This window comes from Lipotes vexillifer, unplaced genomic scaffold (genome assembly GCF_000442215.2).
Source record: "Lipotes vexillifer unplaced genomic scaffold, Lipotes_vexillifer_v1.1 scaffold749, whole genome shotgun sequence".
Taxonomy (NCBI): domain Eukaryota; kingdom Metazoa; phylum Chordata; class Mammalia; order Artiodactyla; family Lipotidae; genus Lipotes; species Lipotes vexillifer.
The window spans coordinates 2,657,020-2,677,297 of record NW_006782834.1 but is presented as its reverse complement, the minus strand read 5'-3'; the positions used below and the strand labels follow the sequence as shown (position 1 = coordinate 2,677,297).

General features: G+C 41.0%; 1 protein-coding gene across 1 annotated transcript in view; it reads right to left on the bottom strand.

Annotated features, from left to right (window-relative positions):
- The window catches only part of PPEF2 (protein phosphatase with EF-hand domain 2), a 76,907-nt gene that overhangs the window by 25,895 nt on the left and 30,734 nt on the right, over positions 1-20,278 (bottom strand). Inside the window, 3 exon segments of the mRNA XM_007455442.1 lie at positions 4,465-4,588; positions 8,801-8,977; positions 19,018-19,305. Of these exon segments, the coding sequence (XP_007455504.1) occupies positions 4,465-4,588; positions 8,801-8,977; positions 19,018-19,305 (589 nt within the window).

Below are 20,278 nucleotides of genomic sequence, written 5' to 3'. Positions count from 1 at the left end.
AACTCATGCATCTAGTAAAGAGACTTGGAGAATCTGGGATGCTGCTTTCACAGCATTATTTTACTTTGTTTCTCCAGAAACTTTACTCTCAACCTGATTTTCTTTCCGTTATTATGCATTTCAACGGATCCTATGTCTCTCTTTTCAGAATCTTCTGGGACAAACTGGAAGGTCAAACAGGAAGTGTTTGTGGGGAATTCTGTGCTGAGTAGATTGGTGTGGCCAGGCTCACTGCTGTCCTCCCTCACACCCTGTGGTTTCAGGGCTCAGCATGACTCAGGGATGCAAACTCTGGGAGGTCTGACTCGGAATGTGAGTCAGGAACCCTGACCCGTCTCCTTTGTTCGTATCTGAAACTGGGACTTTTACAAAACCCCAAACCTTTTATAATCAGAAAAGATAAATCCCCTATAGGGAAGAAAAACACCATGGAAAATTCCATGGGAAATACCTAAAATTCCCTGTCTCTTTTGTCAACTACTGGGAAGTCAGGTGTGGCCAGATGGCCACAATCAGTGCACAGCTGGACAAGTCCTTGTCCTTTCAGAGAGCAAACACCTTAGAGGGTGCTCTAGTCATTAAAAGTTGCTTGAAAATTACATAAGCCAAGACCCAGGCTTTTTTAAAAAAAAATTGTTTTATTAGAATATAACTGATTTACAATGTTGTGTTAGTTTCTGCTGTACAGCAAAGTGAATCAGTTATACAGATACATATATCCACTCTTCTTAAGATTCTTTTCCCATGTAGGCCATTACAGAGTATTGAAAAGAGTTCCCTGTGCTATACAGTAGGTCCTTATTATCTATTTTATATATGATAGCGTGTATACGTCAATCCCAATCTCCCAATTCATCCCTCCCCACCCCCTTTTCCCCCTGGTAACCATAAGTTTTTCTACATCTGTGACTCTATTTCTGTTTTGTAAATAAGTTCATTTGTACCATTTTTTTTTAAGACCCAGGCTTCTTAAAGATTGCTCAGAACTACTCATTGAACAAAATCAATTAGATGAATGGTTCTCAACCGTGGCCCCACAGTGGAATCAATCACTTGTGAAGCTCTAAACAAACAAAATCCCTATGCCAAGACCCACATCCAGAGACTCTGACTTAATTAGTCTGGGCGAATGCCCAGGCATTGGTATTTTTAATGTGTGCCCAGGGTTGAGAAACACGGAATTAGACAAAACCGGCTAAAGTCCCATCATCTTTGTATTCACAGTGCCTAACGCAGCATCTGGCCCTTCATAAATGTTTATGGAACATACGTGTGAATAAATGAACTAGTGTTACCACATAAACTACTGCTAGCGCTCGGGTAGTTTGTCATGGGTTTCAAAATACTCTTTGATATGCTTCTTTCATTTAAGTCTCGTGACTCCCCTGGAAAATACTGATGTGATGCCCATTTACAGATAAGGAAACTGAGGCTTAATTTCCCCTCCCAAATCCCACAGAACTGATAAACGAACTGTGTTTATTTAACTCTTGTCCACTGGGAAATTTACTGACTGCTGTGGTACTCATCTGGCTCTAGTTGTGCCCTGAGGAAGTTTCTCTGATTGTTTGCTTTGGCAAGTATGTCATTTATTCCTCTCATCTTAACGCTGATGTCTAATTTTAAACAATGCTTATAGTAAAATTCAAACAAAAAAGTAAAAAGAACAGTATAATTAACTCATGTAATCACCCAGCTTCAACAATGATCAACTCAGGGCCAGTGTGATTTCATCTATAGCCCCTCACACTGCTCCTTATTTTGAAACAAATCCCAGTAAATATTTCAGTATGTTTCTCTAAGGACTTAAAAACAAAAAAACCTTAATATCATTATCATACCTAAAAACTTAACAGTAATTCTGAAATATTAAATATCCAGTCACTATTCACACATCTGATTTTTTTTTTCCATTAGTTTCTTTGATTAGGGATCCAAATGAGTTCTATACGTTGCAGTTGGTTGACAGGGCTCTTAAGCCTCGTTTGATTTAAGGGTTTCCCCTTCATCTCTTTCTATTTGTCTCCTTATAATTTATTTGTTGAAGAAACCAGGTTATTGGTCGTGTAGAGTCCCCAGTCTGGGTTTTGCTGACTGTAAGCTCCTGTTGTCATTTCACGAATTCCTCTGGGCTCTGTAGCGCCTGTCATTTGCTAGGTAGATCCAGAAGTTTGATCAGATTTGGGCTGGATTTTCTTTTTTTCCCCACAACTCCTTCCTAGGTGCTGGAAAGGTTTTGCCTGAAGGTAGAAATTTTGGAAGCAAAATTTTGGCAGCTAATACACATAAATTCATGGCCCAGAAGTAAGCCGAAGCTGCATGACTGTGGCCATGGTGGGCTCCGCTTCTGCTGGGAGGATCCCTTTCCCAGCTCAGGATCCAGGTCCAGCCCTGCCTCCCTCAGGTGTCCTGTGTCTGTGTCTCACCTTTCCTCACTTGCACCCCTTGGCACACTGTGTGGCACCTGCTGGAGCTCTGCGGGGACTCTTCCCCGGAAGTCAGTGTTTCCGAGACCAGATAACGTCTCTACTTCTAGCTAGTTGGTGCTGAGGGATCAGCGTTTTCTAACAGCCACGCTATGACACAGAGCATTTGCTCAGAGTGACATCTAGTGGCTTTAAAAATAACATTTATTGAGGTGTAGGGGCCCTTATTTAAAGGAACATCAAACTGTAGTCTGGTTTATTTGTATTTTTTTAATTACAAAAGTATCTTATGATCATGGGACTTCCCTGGTGGTCCAGTGGTTAAGGCTTCATGCTCCCAATGCAGGGGGTCCGGGTTCGATCAGGGAACTAGATCCTGTATGCCCCAACGAAGATCCAGTGCACCACAACTAAGACCAGGTACAGCCAAATAAATAAATTAAATATATTTTTTAAAAAGTATCTCATGATCATAAGAAAAACCTTAAAGGATACTGAATAATAATAGCCTTGCCAATTAGATTTTTTCCCAGAATTTCACCGAAAGCTTTGATGGTGCACTATATGAATAGAAAGTGAAAGTCCCATATAAATGCACACCCCAGGAGTAACCACAGCTAATGGTAGATAATTCTCTTTAATGACTGCATAGTGTTTCATAATTTTTTTTTTTTACCCCATCCTTCATTAATGGACTTTGGGGTAGCTTCTAATTTTTTTTTGCTATTACAAGCAATGCTGCCAAGAACGTCTGTGTACAAGTGATTTTGGTACTCTTGAGAGTGTTTCTGAAAATAGTCATCCAGAAGTAGAAATACTGGGTCAAAGAGAATGAGCATTTTTTGCACCAATTTACACCTCTACCGACAATGTATGAGGGTACATTTCCCCATGTGCTCGAAACACCAGCATATTATTATTTACATAAAAATCTGTGTAGCTTGTTTTTAATCTTTCTGTTAAAAAAAAAAAAAGGATTTTTTTTTGTTGCCATGACGAGGTTGGGTTCTGTGTGATACAGTTTTGTTAATCTTCCCAGAAACACTTGTAGGAATTTGTATCCTAGTGGTGGATTCCAACCTAGAAACAAGGAAATTTTTGACCCTTATTAATATTCATTAACTCAAATGATATTTGTGGAGTGTCTGGCCAGTTGCTGGAGACACAATGTGAATAGGGTACGATACCTGCCCTCTGTTACTAGGGAGCTGGTGGAGCTGGCACGTAAGCGGATCACTGTGAGTGTGCGAGTTGGGATTTAGTGGAAGGAACCCAAGGAAAGCTGGATTGAGGAGAAGATGGGTTCCCAGAAGGCCTCACACAGGAGAAGGCATTTGAGCTGGGTTTTAAAGAATGAGGCTAGGCCAACAGGTGGGGAGAGTTGGGTGGGACACATGCAGTTCAGGATCAGGGAACCAGTATGTGAAAGGTAGGGTATACCTGGGGGAACCATAGGAAAACCCAAGTGGCTGTTTGGAAGCAGCTCAGATTTGAGACTGTAGAGATGGGCACAGGCTGGATCATACAGTCTGGACTTTGTCTGCAAGTCTGATGTTTCTCAAACTCTGGATCTCTTATTTTTATTATTATTTTTTAATGTTTTGACCACACCCACGGCATGTGGGATCTTAGTTCTCTGACCAGGGATGGAACCCACACCCCCTGCATTGGAAGCACTATCTTAACTGCTGGACTGCCAGTGAAGTCCCTGGACACTCTTATTTTAAAAGAAAACACTACCTCAATGCTGTAATTGAAAAATCAGTATCCTTTGCCATAAACGTAAGATTCTGTAAAAACAACTTTAGTAAAAAAAAAATCCGAGTACATTTGAAATAGTTAAAATTAAAATATAATAATCTAATGTTTACAAAAATGAACACCTAAAATTATCTTCAGCTGGGAAAAAAATGATTTATAATTGGTCAGTAATAGAGATTCAGCCCTGTGTCCTATAGTTTCAGACCAAGAAGAGGGTTCAGTCAAGACAATTCTGTGTTTCTGATTTTGTGTTTATTAGCCCCCAGAATCAACACACCTGTGTGGGTGTTTATGGCTCCCGCCTCCTAAAGAGCAGGACGGCAGGGAGCTCAGATGACCTCCCAGATCCCATAGCTGGGAATCAAACTCCGTGTCTTCTGACTCCAGACCCTCATACCAGGCTGATGTTTGATACAAGGGAAAACTTTCCAACATGTACATCTCTCTGAAAACAGAACTAAGCTGCCTCTGGGAGCAGTGACCTCCTGCCTGGAGCAGGCCAGCGCACACCTGCCTGAGAAGTGGGGTATTTTTTGTGTTTTTTTAAAATTAATTAATTAATTTATGGCTGTGTTGGGTCTTCGTTTCTGTGCCAGGGCTTTCTCTAGCTGTGGCAAGCGGGGGCCACTCTTCATCGCGGTGCGCGGGCCTCTCACTATCGCGGCCTCTCTTGTTACGGAGCACAGGCTCCAGATGCGCAAGCTCAGTAGTTGTGGCTCACAGGCCTAGTTGCTCCGCGGCATGTGGGATCTTCCCAGACCAGAGCTCGAACCCGTGTCCCCTGCATTGGCAGGCGGACTCTCAACCACTGCGCCACCAGGGAAGCCCCTGAGAAGTGGTTTTGAGGTTATGCTTAGTATCTGAAGTCTGTGCCTGGGAAATATTTCAAGATACTAACCCAAAGATTAAGAAATTTATGACTTTGTTTTAATCATTAAAACACAGGTAAAGGGGGTTTTGAGTTCTACAGAAATAAACATTCAAACTTGAAACAACAATTATTAGAGATTTATGGAACCCTAATTATAACCACATGTGAGTTCTCTGTCCAGCAGCAGTTGTAATTGCTTAGAAAACAAACCTCCAAAATATTTGTAACTTGAAGATATGTCAAAAATCCCGCAATAGGAAAAGACTGTTAGTATATTCTTAGAAAATAATGTTTCTGGGAAGTATGAGCCCTTCCTGACACTATCCTTCGTGTAACTAACACGGTAAAACTTTAATTCCTGGGATTGTCAAATGTCTTGGGTTATCTATTGCTGGATAACCAATTATCCCCAAAGTTAGTGGCTTTAAACAACAATAACTATTATACTTCACAATTCTGTGGAATAACTGAGCTCAGCTGGGTGGTTCTTCTCCATATGTTATCAGCTGTGGCTGCCATTAGCTGGCCTGGAACATTCAGCAAACCTAACTTTGTTCAATTATAGGTATGTGCCTGGTGGTCTTTGCCTGTATAGTATTGACAGCATGAAAAGTTTATTGATATGGTTTCAAATTCCCCATTTATACTAACCTTTAAGAACTACCATTTGTCAACTTTTGGCATAGTATCAAAGAAGAATATCCACAGTTATCTGAAAAGGCTATTAAAACAGTCCATCCTTTTTCAACTATCAATATATATCCGTATGAGGCTAGATTTTTTTCATATACTTCAGCCAACAAAACATTTCATGGCAGATTGACTACAGAAGCAGTTATGAGAATCCAGCTGTCTTCAGTTAAGCCAGATATTAAAGAGATTTGGAAATAAGTAAAAATGCCATGCTTTTCATGGAATTTTGTTTGTTGTAGGGCTATATAATTAAGAATCACTGCAATACAAGTAAGGGAGGAAGTGGGGAGACTGGTGAGAAATCATATGGTTTAGACTAGGGAGGTCGCAGTGGAGGAGTAAGAAGGGGTTCAATTCTGGACGTGTTTTGAAGGTAGAGTCAACAAGATTTGCTGAAGGATCGGTTGTGGGAAACAAGAAAAACAGAGGTGTGTGTTTTTGTTTTTTGCATGAGAAACTGGTGGAATGAAACTGACATTTAATCAGCTGGGAAAGATCATAAGAGGAATAGATTTTTGGGGGAATATACTGTTTTGGAAATGTTAAGTTTTGAGATGCCCATTAAATATCCAAGTGGGGAAGTATATATGTTCAATCTGACACAAGGCTTCCTTGTGTCTGGTAATACTATTTGGGGTTATTTGGCAGTTTCCTCATCTAAATCTGAAAATGTTAGGTTTCTGAATTGGCCTCTCATATTTACAGTTACACTAGTACAAGTAGCAGTTAATGTCTTACCAAATAATCACCCTTCCCTATTGCAGGGTAAACCAATTAGATACGCAGTATTGGAGCCTGGCTGTACGTTAGAATCACCTGGGGAGCCTTTAAAACATTCTGATAGCACGGCCTCTTACTCAGAGATTTTGATTTAATTGTTCTGGAGTGGGGTCACAGGCATCCTATGTTTTAAAAGCTCCCCAGATGATTTTAATGAGCAGTTAAGGCTAAATCACTGGATTAGAGTCATGATTTTGCCATTTCTTCCTAGAGCAATTTAAAAATTCCTTTTAAATTAAAACTCCCTTGAAACCACCCCCCTATTCACTATGCAAATTGATAAAGGGAATTTTCTCTGAGCCTTGAGTGTGCAAATAGGACTTGCCCACAGAACACAGGGCCTGAAGGGTGTAAATAGCAGTGAGGGCCCCTGAAGGAGCCAGAGAAACTGCTTCCCAGGAAACTGATTAGAGTGAGACGGGCCTGATGTGAACCTGTGACTATGCTATCTAGACTCAAGGAAGGAACTCGGAGTTCAGCCTCACTACAACCAACCAATCCTGAACTGACAAGCCAAGGACTTGGTTAAACTGACCCATCATGTTACCTTGTGAAGCTTTGTGGCTTTTGCCTTTATAAGCGCCACCCTTGCCTTTGGTTGGAGAGACAGGTCTTCAGCGGCTCCTCTCCACAATATATTCCTATACATAGCAACCCCCCAGGGCTCTAACTCATCCTCTCTGAGTTATTTTGAAGCCTCAGAGTTCTTTAATCACAAAGAAGGGGTGGGGGGAAAACAACACATACTTCATTTGCTGAGTTTTAACTGCTTTCACGAGATATGTCAGGCAGATGTAAATGTGAATTCATTAGTATACTTGGTCTCTCAGTTAATGAATCAGGCAACGTGAACACATGGGCCATATGTATTCACTAAACTATCTGAACTTTTCTCCAGACTGTACTCACTGATGGAAATCCAGACTTTTCTGGAGTAATGGAATAAGAAAATGAAAAGTTTTCCAGGGAGCACAGTGTGTTGGTTTTCTATGCTGTGAAACAAAAAAACCACAAACGGAGTGGATTAAAACAACACACACTTATTATCTCACAGTTTCTGTGGGTCAAGAGTCTGGGCACAGCTTTACTGGATCTTCAGCTCAGGGTCTCACAAGCCTGCAGTTAAGGTGTTGGCCAGGAGGCCTTCTGACCGGGAGGCTCAACTATATCTGGAAGAAGCTGCTTCCAAGCTAAGTTAGGTTGTTTGCAAAACTTATTTCCTTGTATGAGTGAAGGCCCTGGCTTCTCATAGCCATCAGTTGGAAGCTGTCTGCAGATCCTACAGGACACCCAAAGTTCCTTGCCATGTGGGTTCCCTCAACATGGCTGCTTGTTTCCGCAAGCCAGCAAAGAGAATCTCCTGTTCCACTCTACTAACGTGGGATTTTATATAATGCAGTATAATCACAGGAGTAACACCCCATCACCTTTGCCGTATTCTATATTGCTCGAAAGCAAGTCACAGGTCCTGCCTGCAACACATGGAGAGGGGAAACACACAAAGGTGTGGCCACCAGGAGGCAGGATATCACTGGGGGCCGGGGTCACCTCAGGGTGTGTTTGCCAAACAAGAAAAGAGGGTAGGAGAAACAGGGATTGTTTATAGTCAAACCAAACAAACCTAGTTTGTCCTGAAAAAACTGGAAAGGACAGTGGATGGAGCCAGGGATCAAGCGTTCTGGTCTTGGTTGTGTCATTAACTATATTACATACCCATCTGGACCTCAATTTCCTTACTTTACAAATGAGGTAGGGCAGATGCTAATCAAAGAAATGCATATTAAAATAGCAAGGGAGCACCATTGTTCACCTTTAGCAAAAATTAGAAATGACTGTACTCCAAGCTCGTGAGTTTTTAGTGAAACAACTATGCTCTGTCCTGGAAAGCAATCTGTCGTTAAAATGTTCACACCTGTGACGATTAATGTTATGTGTCAACTTGGCCATGGGGTGCCAAGATATTTGGTTAAATATTATTTCTGGGTATATCTGTGAGAGTGCTTCTGGATGAGATTAACATCTGAATCAGCAGACCAAGTAAAGCAGATTGGTCTCCCCAATGTGGGTGGGCCTCATCCAATTCATTTAAGTCCTGAATAGAATAAAAGGCTGAGCTCTTTGACAGGCTCCCAGATGCCCCAGCACTCCGTTCCCCGCCACCGGGTCCGCAGGCCAGTCCGGTCCCTGGGATACGCCGGGTGGGCAGCCTTGGCTCTGGCCTGACAAGAAAGTCCCGGTAACGTTGGCCCGGCTCAGGGTTCGAATCCACCTCCTCCACTGGCTGGCTCTGTGACCTTGGGCCGGGCCCCGCGTCCCAGTCCAGGTGACTCAATGGGACGAGAATGACCCTCGTCGTGGGCTAGGCGGTTCCGGAGGGCACCTGGAAAGCGCTGGCCTGGGCCGCCATCGGGTGGGGGACCACCGTGGGTGCTGTGGCTACCACGAACTGGCAGACCTTGATGTTAGCTTAGAACCACTGGCCCGGAGGCACCCTTCCAAGCTCGCCCTCTCCCTGAGGTCCTGTGCAGCCGTCGCCCGGCCTCCCAGGGCCTTGCAACCCTGCACGGTCCCAGGGCGGTCCAGCCATTTCTCAGGACCTCACAATCACCCCTCTGCACAGGCCACAAACCCCGTCAGACACTCTCGGGCCTTCCAGTGGGGCCGCTCCATCTGGACCCTCCTTCCAGGGCCCCTTGCCTATCATCAGCAAGCCCCAGAGCAAAGGGTGATACAGTCAATAGTCCCTCTGGTGCCTGGGGACAGGAGCAGCCTCTCTGAGGAGGTGAGCTGAACCAGAGCCAATCACGGTCAGAGCAAAGGACTTTCAGCAGTGCAAGACTCAAGCAGGGGAAAGCTCAGAATGTCCCAGGAGCCAACAAAAGCAAGCCTCTCTACACTTGGATTCATCGTGTTTCAAGTACTCAGCAGCCACATGTGGCTCATGGCAACTGTATTAGACAGCAACTATAATTTTTTACTCAGAAACAAAAATATCATGCAAGAATGAAGACAGCGGAGTAGAAGGACATGCTCTCACTCCCTCTTGTGAGAACACCAGAATCACAACTAGCTGCTGGACAATCATCAACAGGAGGACACTGGAACTCACCAAAAAAGACACCCCACATCCAAAGACAAAGGAGAAGCCACAATGAGATGGTAGGAGGGGCGCAATCACAATAAAGTCAAATCCCATAACTGCTGGGTGGGTGACTCACAGACTGGAGAACACTTATACCACAGAAGTCCACCCACTGGAGTGAAGGTTCTGAGCACCACGTCAGGCTTCCCAACCTGGGGGTCCGGCAACGGGAGGAGGAATTCCTAGAGAATCAGTCTTTGAAGGTTAGTGGGATTTGATTGCAGGACTTCAACAGGACTGGGGGAAACAGAGACTCCACTCTTGGAGGGCACACACAAAGTAGTGTGTGCATCAGGACCCCCAGGAAGGAGCAGTGACCCCATAGAGACTGAACCAGACCTACCGGCTAGTGTTGGAGGGTCTCCTGCAGAGGCGGGACATGGCTGTGGCTCACTGTGGGGACAAGGACACTGGCAGCAGAAGTTCCGGGAAGTACACTTTGCCATGAGCCTTCCCAGAGTCGGCCATTAGCCCCACCAAAGAGTCCAAGTAGGCTCTAGTGTTGGGTTGCCTCAGGCCAAACAACCAACAGGGAGGGAACCCAGCCCCACCCTCAGCAGTCAAGCAGATTAAAGTTTTACTGAGCTCTGCCCACCAGAGCAACAGTCAACTCTACCTACCACCAGTCCCTCCCATCAGGAAACTTGCACAAGCCTCTTAGATAGCCACATCCACCAGAGGGCAGACAGCAGAAGCAAGAGGAACTACAAACCTGGAGCCTGTGGAAAAAAACCACATTCACAGAGAGACAAGATGAAAAGGCAGAGGGCTATGTACCAGATGAAGGAACAACATAAAACCCCAGAAAAACAACTAAATGAAGTGGAGATAGGCAACCTTCCAGAAAAAGAATTCAGAATAATGATAGTGAAGATGATCCAGGACCTCAGAAAAAGAATGGAGGGAAAGATAGAGAAGATGCAAGAAATGTTTAACAAAGACCTACAAGGATTAAAGAACAAACAGAGATGAACAATACAATAACTGAAATGAAAACTACACTAGAAGGAATCAATAGCAGAATAACTGAGGCAGAAGAACGGATAAGTGACCTGGAAGACAGAATGGTGGAATTCACTGCTGCAAAACAGAATAAAGAAAAAAAAAATGAAAAGAAATGAAGACAGCCTAAGAGACCTCTGGGACAACATTAAATGCAACAACATTCACATTATAGGGGTCCCAGAAGGAGAAGAGAGAGAGACAGGACCAGAGAAAATATTTGAAGATATTATAGTCAAAAACTTCCCTAACATGGGAAAGGAAATAGCCACCTCAAGTCCAGGAAGTGCAGCGAGTCCCATACAGGATAAATCAAAGGAGAAACATGCCAAGACACATAGTAATCAAATTGGAAAAATTAAAGACAAAGAAAAATTATTGAAAGCAGCAAGGCAAAAATGACAAATAACATACAAAGGAACTCCCATAAAGTTAACAGCTGATTTCTCAGCAGAAACTCTACAAGCCAGAAGGGAGTGGCATGATATACTTAAAGTGATGAAAGGGAGGAACCTACAACCAAGATTACTCTACTCTGTCATTCAGATGCGATGGAGAAATCAAAAGCTTTACAGACAAGCAAAAGCTAAGAGAATTCAGCACCACCAAACCAGCTCTACAACAAATGCTAAAGGAACTTCTCTAAGTGGGAAACACAGGAGAAGAAAAGGACCTACAAAAACAAACCCAAAACAATTAACAAAATGGTCATAGGAACATACATGTCGATAATTACCTTAAACGTGAATGGATTAAATGCTCCAACAAAAAGACAGGCTTGCTGAATGGATACAAAAACAAGACCCATCTATATGCTGTCTACCAGAGACCCACTTCAGACCTAGGGACACATACAGACTGAAAGTGAGGGGACGGAAAAAGATACTTCCATGCAAATGGAAATCAAAAGAAACCTGGAGTAGCAATACTCATATCAGATAAAATAGACTTTAAAATAAAGAATGTGACAAGAGACAAGGAAGGACACTACATAATGATCAAGGGATCAATCCAAGAAGATAGAACAATTATAAATATATATGCACCCAACATACGAGCACCTCAATATATAAGGTGACTGCTAACAGCTCTAAAAGAGGAAATCGACGGTAACACAATAATAGTGGGGGACTTTAACACCTCACTTACACCAATGGACAGATCATCCAAAATGAAAATAAGGAAACAGAAGCTTTAAATGACACAATAGACCAGATAGATTTAATTGATATTTATAGGACATTCCATCCCAAAACAGCAGACTACACTTTCTTCTCAAGTGTGAACGGAACATTCTCCAGGATAGATCACATCTTGGGTCACAGATCAAGCCTCAGTAAATTTAAGAAAATTGAAATCATATCAAGCATCTTTTCTGACCACAACACTATGAGATGAGAAATGAATTACAGGGGAAAAAAATTAAAAAACACAAACACATGGAGGCTAAACAATACGTTACTAAATAACCAAGAGATCACTAAAAAAACAAAGAGGAAATCAAAAAATACCTAGAGACAAATGACAATGAATACACAATGATCCAAAACCTATGGGATGCAGCAAAAGCAGTTCTAAGAGGGAAGTTTATGGCTATACAATCCTACCTCAAGAAACAAGAAAAATCTCAAATAAACAATCTAACATTACACCTAAAGGAACTAGAGAAAGAAGAACAAACAAAACCCAAAGTTAGCAGAAGGAAAGAAATCAAGATCAGAGCAGAAATAAATGAAATAGAAACAAAGAAAACAATAGCAAAGATCAATAAAACTAAAAGCTGGTTCTTTGAGAAGATTAACAAAATTGATAAATCATTAGCCAGACTGATCAAGAAAAAGAGGGATAGGACTCAAATCAAGAAAATTAGAAATGAAAAAGGAGAAGTTACAACAGACACTGCAGAAATACAAAGCATCCTAAGAGACTAGTACAAGCAACTCTATGCCAATAAAATGGACAACCTGGAAGAAATGGACAAATTCTTAGAAAGGTATAACCTACCAAGACTGAACCAGGAAGAAATAGAAAATATGAACAGAACAATCACAAGTAAGTGAAATTGAAACTGTGATTAAAAATCTTCCAACAAACAAAAGTCCAGGACCAGATGGCTTCACAGGAGAATTCATTCAAACATTTAGAGAAGAGCTAACACCCATCCTTCTCAAACTCTTTCAAAAATTGCAGAGGAAGGAACACTCCCACACTCATTCTATGAGGCCACCATCACCCTGATACCAAAACCAGACAAAGATCCTACAAAAAAAGAAAATTAGGGACCAATATCACTGGTGAATATAGATGCAAAAATCCTCAACAAAATACTAGCAAACAGAATCCAACAGCACATTAAAAGGATCATACACCATGATCGAGTGGGGTTTATTCCAGGGATGCAAGGATTCTTCGATATATGCATATCAATCAATGTGATACACCATATTAACAAATTGAAGAATAAAAACCATATGATCATCTCAATAGATGCAGAAAAAGCTTTTGACAAAATTCAACACTGATTTATGATAAAAACTCTCCAGAAAGTGGGCATAGAGGGACCCTAGCTCAACATAATAGAGGCCATATGCAACACACCCACAGCAAACATGATTCTCAATTGTGAAAAACTGAAACCATTTCCTCCAATATCAGGAACAAGACAAGGATGTCCACTCTCACCACTATTATTCAACATAGTTTTGGAAGTCCTAGCCACGGCAATCAGAGAAGAAAAAGAAATAAAAGGAATGCAAATTGGAAAAGAAGAAGTAAAACTGTCACTGTTTGCAGATGACGTGATACTATACGTAGATAATCCTAAAAATGCCACCAGAAAACTACTAGAGCTAATCAATGAATGTGGTAAATTTGCAAGATACAAAACTAGTGCACAGAAATCTCTTGCATTCCTAAACACTAATGATGAAAAATCTGAAAGAGAAATTAAGGAAACCCTCCCATTTACCATTGCAACAAAAAGAATAAAATACCTAGGAATAAACCTACCTAGGGAGACAAAAGACCTGTATGCAGAAAACTATAAGACACTGATGAAAGAAGTTAAAGATGATACCAGCAGATGGAGAGATATACCACGTTCTTGGATTGGAAGAATCAATATTGTGAAAATGACTATACTACCCAAAGCAATCTGCAGATTCAGTGCAATCCCTATCATATTACCAATGGCATTTTTTACAGAACTAGAACAAGAAATCTTAAAATTTGTATGGAGACCCATAAGACACTGAATAGCCAAAGCAGTCTTGAGGGAAAAAAGCAGAGCTGGACGAATCAGACTCCCTTACTTCAGACTTTACTAGAAAGCTACAGTCATCAAGACAATATGGTACTTGTACAAAAACAGTAACATAGATCAATGGAACAAGATAGAGAGCCCAGAGATAAACACACGCACCGATGGTCAGCTAATCTATGACAAAGGTGGCAAGGATATACAATGGAGAAAAGACAGTCTCTTCAATAAGTGGTGCTGGGAAAACTGGACAGCTACATGGAAAAGAATGAAATTAGAACACTCCCTATCACCATGCAGGAAAATAAACTCAAAATGGATTAGAGACCTAAATGTAAGACCAGACACTATCAAACTCTTAGAGGAAAACATAGGAAGAACACTCTTGGACATAAATCAGAGCAAGATCTTTTTTGATCCACCTCCTAGAGTAATGGAAATAAAAACAGAAATAAACAAATGGGACCTACTGAAACTTAAAAGCTTTTGCACAGCAAAGGAAACCATAAACAACATGAAAAGACAACCTTCAGAATGAGGGAAAATATTTGCAAATGAATTAACAGACGAAGGATTAATCTCCGAAATATATAAACAGCTCATGCAGCTCAATATTGAAAAAACAAACAACCCAATCCAAAAATGGGCACAGGGGGGCTTCCCTTGTGGCGCAATGGTTGAGAATCTTCCTGCCAATGCAGGGGACACGGGTTCGAGCCCTGGTCTGGGAAGATCCCACATGCCGCGGAGCACCTGGGCCCGTGAGCCACAATTACTGAGCCTGCGCCTCTGGAACCTGTGCTCTGCAACAAGAGAGGCCGCGCCCGTGCACTGTGATGAAGAGTGGCCCCCGCTTGCCACAACTAGAGAAAGCCCTCGCACAGAAACGAAGACTCGACACAGCCATAAATAAGCAAATAAAAATAAAATTGGCCCTGGTTTAAAAAAATAAAATGGGCAGAAGACCTAAATAGACATTTCTCCAAAGAAGATATACAGGTGGCCAAGAAGCACATGAAAAGCTGCTTAAACATCACTAATTATTACAGAAATGCAAATCAAAACTACAATGAGGTATCACCTCACACCAGTTAGAATGGGCATCATCAGAAAATCTACAAACAACAAATGCTGGAGAGGATGTGGAGAAAAGGGAACCCTCTTGCACTGTTGGTGGGAATGTAAATTGATACAGCCACTATGAAGAACAGTATGGAGGTTCCTTAAAAAACTAAAAATAGAATTACCATATGACTCAGAAATCCCACTACTGGCATATACCCAGAGAAAACCATAATTCAAAAAGACACATGCACCCCAATGTTCATTGCAGCACTATTTACAATAGCCAGGTCATGGAAGCAACCTAAATGCCTATCGACAGACGAATGGATAAAGAAGATGTGGTACATATATACAATGGAATATTACTCAGCCATAAAAAGGAACGAAATTGAGTCATTTTTTGAGACGTGGATGGATCTAGAGACTGTCATACAGAGTGAAGTAAGTCAGAAAGAGAAAAACAAATATCGTCTATTAACACATGTATGTGGAACCTAGAAAAATGGTACAGATGAACCGATCTTCAGGGCAGAAGTTGAGACACAGATGTAGAGAACAAACGTATTGACATGTATATACTGATGTGTATAGAATTGATGACTAATAAGAACCTGCTGTATAAAAAAATAAAAGTAAAAAAAAGGCTGAGTAAGAAAAAATTCTTTCTCTCTGCTTGACAGTCTTTAAGCTGGAATATCGGTCTTCTCCTGCCTTCAGACTCAGACTGGAACCACACCATCAACTCTCCGGGGTCTCCAGCTTGCTGACTGCAGATCTTGGGACTTCTCAGCCGCCATAATCACATGAGCCTTACAGTAAATCTTTTTATAGACTCTCCAACATTTGACAAAGTAATCTGATTCCTGGGAGTCTAGCCTAAGAAAATGTATAATCCAAGAGCTTTTTATGAAACAAGCTATGTGCACAAAGTTATTAACCACAGTATTATTTATAATAATTAAAAACTGGAAACAATACACATGTTTAACAATTGGAGCATGGCTGAATAGATTATATTGCATCTATTTGAAATTATACAGCCATTAAAGGAATAATCATGAAGAGTATGTAGCAACACAGATGTCAATTTATAAAACAAAAGAAGAACATTAAATTATATAAACATTTTAGTTTTAACAAGAAAGAGTAAATAATGAAAAGAATCCATATGTTTGGGTCATGGGATTACACAAACAATTTTTCACAACCTTCCTTTACCAATAAGACATTATAAAAACAATAAATAAAAGGTATACAATGAAGGGGTTGAATTATCAGTGGTTCTTAAATGGGATAGACTTCAGAATTTTAAAATACTTATATCTGGGTCCTACCTTGTGAAAATTCTGAAATGGGATAGGGCACCTATGTATTTAAAAGTATGCAGAAACACTCTAACCTCATCCCCTCCCCCAAATACACAGGTGATTATTATTTTTTATTAAAGTATATTTGATTTATAATATATTGTTAATTTGTGCTGTAGAGCAAAGTAACTCAGCTATACACATATATACATTCTTTTTTATATTATTTTCCATTACAGTTTATCCCAGGATACTGAATATAGTTCCCTGTGCTATACAATAGGACCTTGTTGTTTATCAATTCTGTAAGTAATAGTTTGCATCTACTAACCCCAAACTTGCAGTCCATCCCTCCCCTTCTCTCCCATCCCTTTGGCAACCACAAGTCTGTTCTCTATATCTGTGATTCTGTTTCATAGATAGGTTCATTTGTGCCATATTTTAGATTCCACATATAAGTGATATCATATGGTATTTGTCTTTCTCTTTCTGGCTTACTTCACTTAGTATGATGATCTCCAGTTGCATCCATGTTGCTTCAAATGGCATTATTTCCCTCTTCTTTATGGCTGAGTAGTATTCCATTGTATATATGTACCACATCTTCTTTATCCATTCATCTGTCGATGGACATTTAGGTTGTTTCCATGTCTTGGCTATTATGAATAATGCTGCTATGAACATAGGGGTGCATGTATCTTTTCGAATTATAGTTTTGTCTGGATATATGCCCAGGGATTGGGATTGCTGCATAATATGGTAATTCTATTTTTAGTTTTCTGAGGAACCTCCACTATTTTCCATAGTGGCTGCACCAACTTACATTCCCACCAAGAGTGTAGGAGGGTTCCCTGTTTTCCACACCCTCTCCAGCATTTGTTATTTGTAGATTTGCTAAAGAACCACCTTAGCAAGCACCACTCACTAAAGAAACTGTCTTTTTCTCATTTTATAGCCTTGCTTCCTTTGTCAAAGATTGACCGTAGGTGTGTGGGTTTATTACTGGGGTCTCTATTCTGTCCTATTGATCCATATGTCTGTTTTTGTGCCAATACCACACTGTTTTGATTACTGTAGCTTTGAAGTATTGTTTGAAGTCTGGGAGGGTTATGCTTCCTCTTTTGTTCTTTTTTATTTTTTGATTTTTATTTATTTATTTATTTATGGCTGTGTTGGGTCTTCATTGCTGCGTGAGGGCTTTTCTCTTGTTGCGGCGAGCGGGGGCTACTCTTTGCTGCGGTGCGTGGGCTTCTCATTGCAGTGGCTTCTCTCGTTGTGGAGCACAGGCTCTAGGAGCGTGAGCTTCAGTAGTTGTGGCATGCAGTCTCAGTAGTTGTGGCTCACAGACTTAGTTGCTCCATGGCATGTGGGATATTCCTGGACCAGGGCTCAAACCTGTGTCCCCTGCATTGGCAGGCGGATTCTTAACCACTGCGCCACCAGGGAAGCCTCCTCTTTTGTTCTTTTTCCTTAGGATTGCTTTGGCAATTCAGGGTCTTTATGGTTCCATATAAATTTTAGGATTATTTGTTTTAGTTCTGTGAAAAATGTCATGGGTAATTTGACAGGGATCACATTAAATGTGTAGATTGCTTTGGGTAGTATGGCCATTTTAACAATATTAATTCTTCCAGGCCAAGAGCATGGTATATCTTTCATTTCTTTGAATCATCTTTAATTTCCTTTATTAATGTTTTATGGTTCTCAGTATATCAGTCTTTCACCTCTTTGGTCGGGTTTATTCCTAAGTATTTTATTTTTTTTTTGGTGTGATTTTAAAACATATTGTGTTTTTACATTCCCTTTCTGATATTTCATTGCTGGTGTAAAGAAATGCAACCAATTTCTGTATGTTACTCTTGTATCCTGCTACCTTGCTGAATTCATTGATCAGTTCCAGTAGGTTTTGTGTGGAGTCTTTAGGGTTTTCTATATATGGTATCATGTCATCTGCATATGATGACAATTTTACCTCTTCCCTTCCAATTTGGATACCTTTTATTTCTTTTCTGATTGCTTTGGCTATGACTTCCAATACTATGTTGAATAGAAGTGTCGAGAGTGGGCATCCTTGTCTCGTTCCAGATATTCACGGTAAGTCTTTCAGCTTTTCACCATTGAGTATTATATTGGCTGTGGGTTTGTCATAAATAGCTCTTATTATGTTGAGATATGTTCCTTCTATACCCATTTTGGTAAGAGTTTTTATCATGAATGAATGTTGAATTTTGTCAGATGCTTCTTCTGTATGTATTGAGGTGATTATGTGGTTTCTGTCTTTTCTTTTGTTAATGTGGTGTATCACACTGATTTGCGTATGTTGAACCAAACTAGTGAACTTGGGATGAATCCCACTTGGTCGTGGTGTATGATCTTGTTTACACGTTGCTGGTTTCAGTTTGATAATTTTTGCATCTATATTCATCAAAGATATCGGCCTGTAATTTTCTTTTTTGGTGGTACCTTTGTCTGGTTTTGGTATCAGGATGATGGTGGCTTCATAGCATGTTTTTGGGAGTGTTCCCTCCTCTTGAATCTTTTGGAAGAGTTTGAGAAGGATTGGTAAAAGTTCTTCTTCGTATGTTTGATAGAATTCACCTAAATACACAGGTGATTCTGATTCATACTGGTAGGCAAATTCTCAGCAAAAAGTTCCACAAAGCTATGGAGAATAAGGGAGATATTCCCACAATGAGCTCAGCATTGCTTACAAGGCACCTTGGACGATGGGGACCAGACTGGCCTTAGTGTATTATCTGGGCTGCTGCAGTCACTGTTATTAGTGTTTGTGGCTTGTCAGCAATCTGAGGCATAACCCTTTGAGCAGGATTGCTCTACAAGGCGGAAGGCCTCCAGGAACTCATTGATATCAATGTGGCCATCCTTGTTGAAGTCAATGCTCCGGGCAAGGTCACAGATGCAGTCGTCTGTGACATCAATGTTGATATGAGAGCTGAACAGCTTCCAAGTCTGCCTGAACTCGTCCAGTGAAATGAACCCTTACCAGAGAAAGCAAGTCACTTTAGTGAGTCAGTCTAGTTTTCAGTGCTCATTTCCTCTGACATTCTTGCAAGGATACCTGCTTCCTACTGTTAAACAAAGGCACCCAAGGCCTAGTATCCACTTTAAACTCCCAAGAGGATAGCACTGAACCACTTAATCAGTGGTTCTGAGCGGGAAGCAATAGTGTTCCTCTCCTTATAGGGACATTTAGAAATGTTTTGAGACATTTGTGATTGTCATGACCAGGGTGGGGGTAGGGTGTTACTGCATCTAGTAGGTAAAGGCCAGGGATGTTACTAAACACCCTAAAGTGTACAGGATGTGCACCAAAACAAAGAATTACTCAAGCCAAGATGTAAGTAATGCCACTGCTGAGAAACCCCGCATTTAAATCATCCTAAACATACGCTAATTTAATCTGCTTGTGAAAAGGTTTTGGACCTATACATCTATGGTCAGTTGACTTTTTTTTTTTTTCTTTTTTTGGGCTGCACCACGTTGCTTGTGGGATCTTAGTTCCCTAGCCAGGGATCAAACCCGTGCCCTCCTCAGTGAAAGCATGGAGTTCTAACCATTGGACAGCCAGGGAATTCCCTCAGCTGACTTTTTACAAGGGTTCCAAGACCACTCAACAGGTGAAGGATAATTTTTTCAACAGATGGTAGGGGACAACTGGAAATCCACATGCAAAAAATGAAGCTAGACCCCTACCTTGCACTGTAAACAAAAATGAACTCAAAATGGATCAAAGACCCAACTGTAAGAGCTAAAACTGTAAAACTCTTGGATGAATACATAGGTGTAAGTCCTTATGACCTTCAGTTACTAGTTTTCTTAGATATGACACCAAAAACACAAAAAACAAAAGAAAAAATAAATTGGACTTTTTTTTTTTTTTTTTGCGGTACACGGGCCTCTCACTGTTGTGGCCTCTCCCGTTGCGGAGCACAGGCTCCGGACACGCAGGCC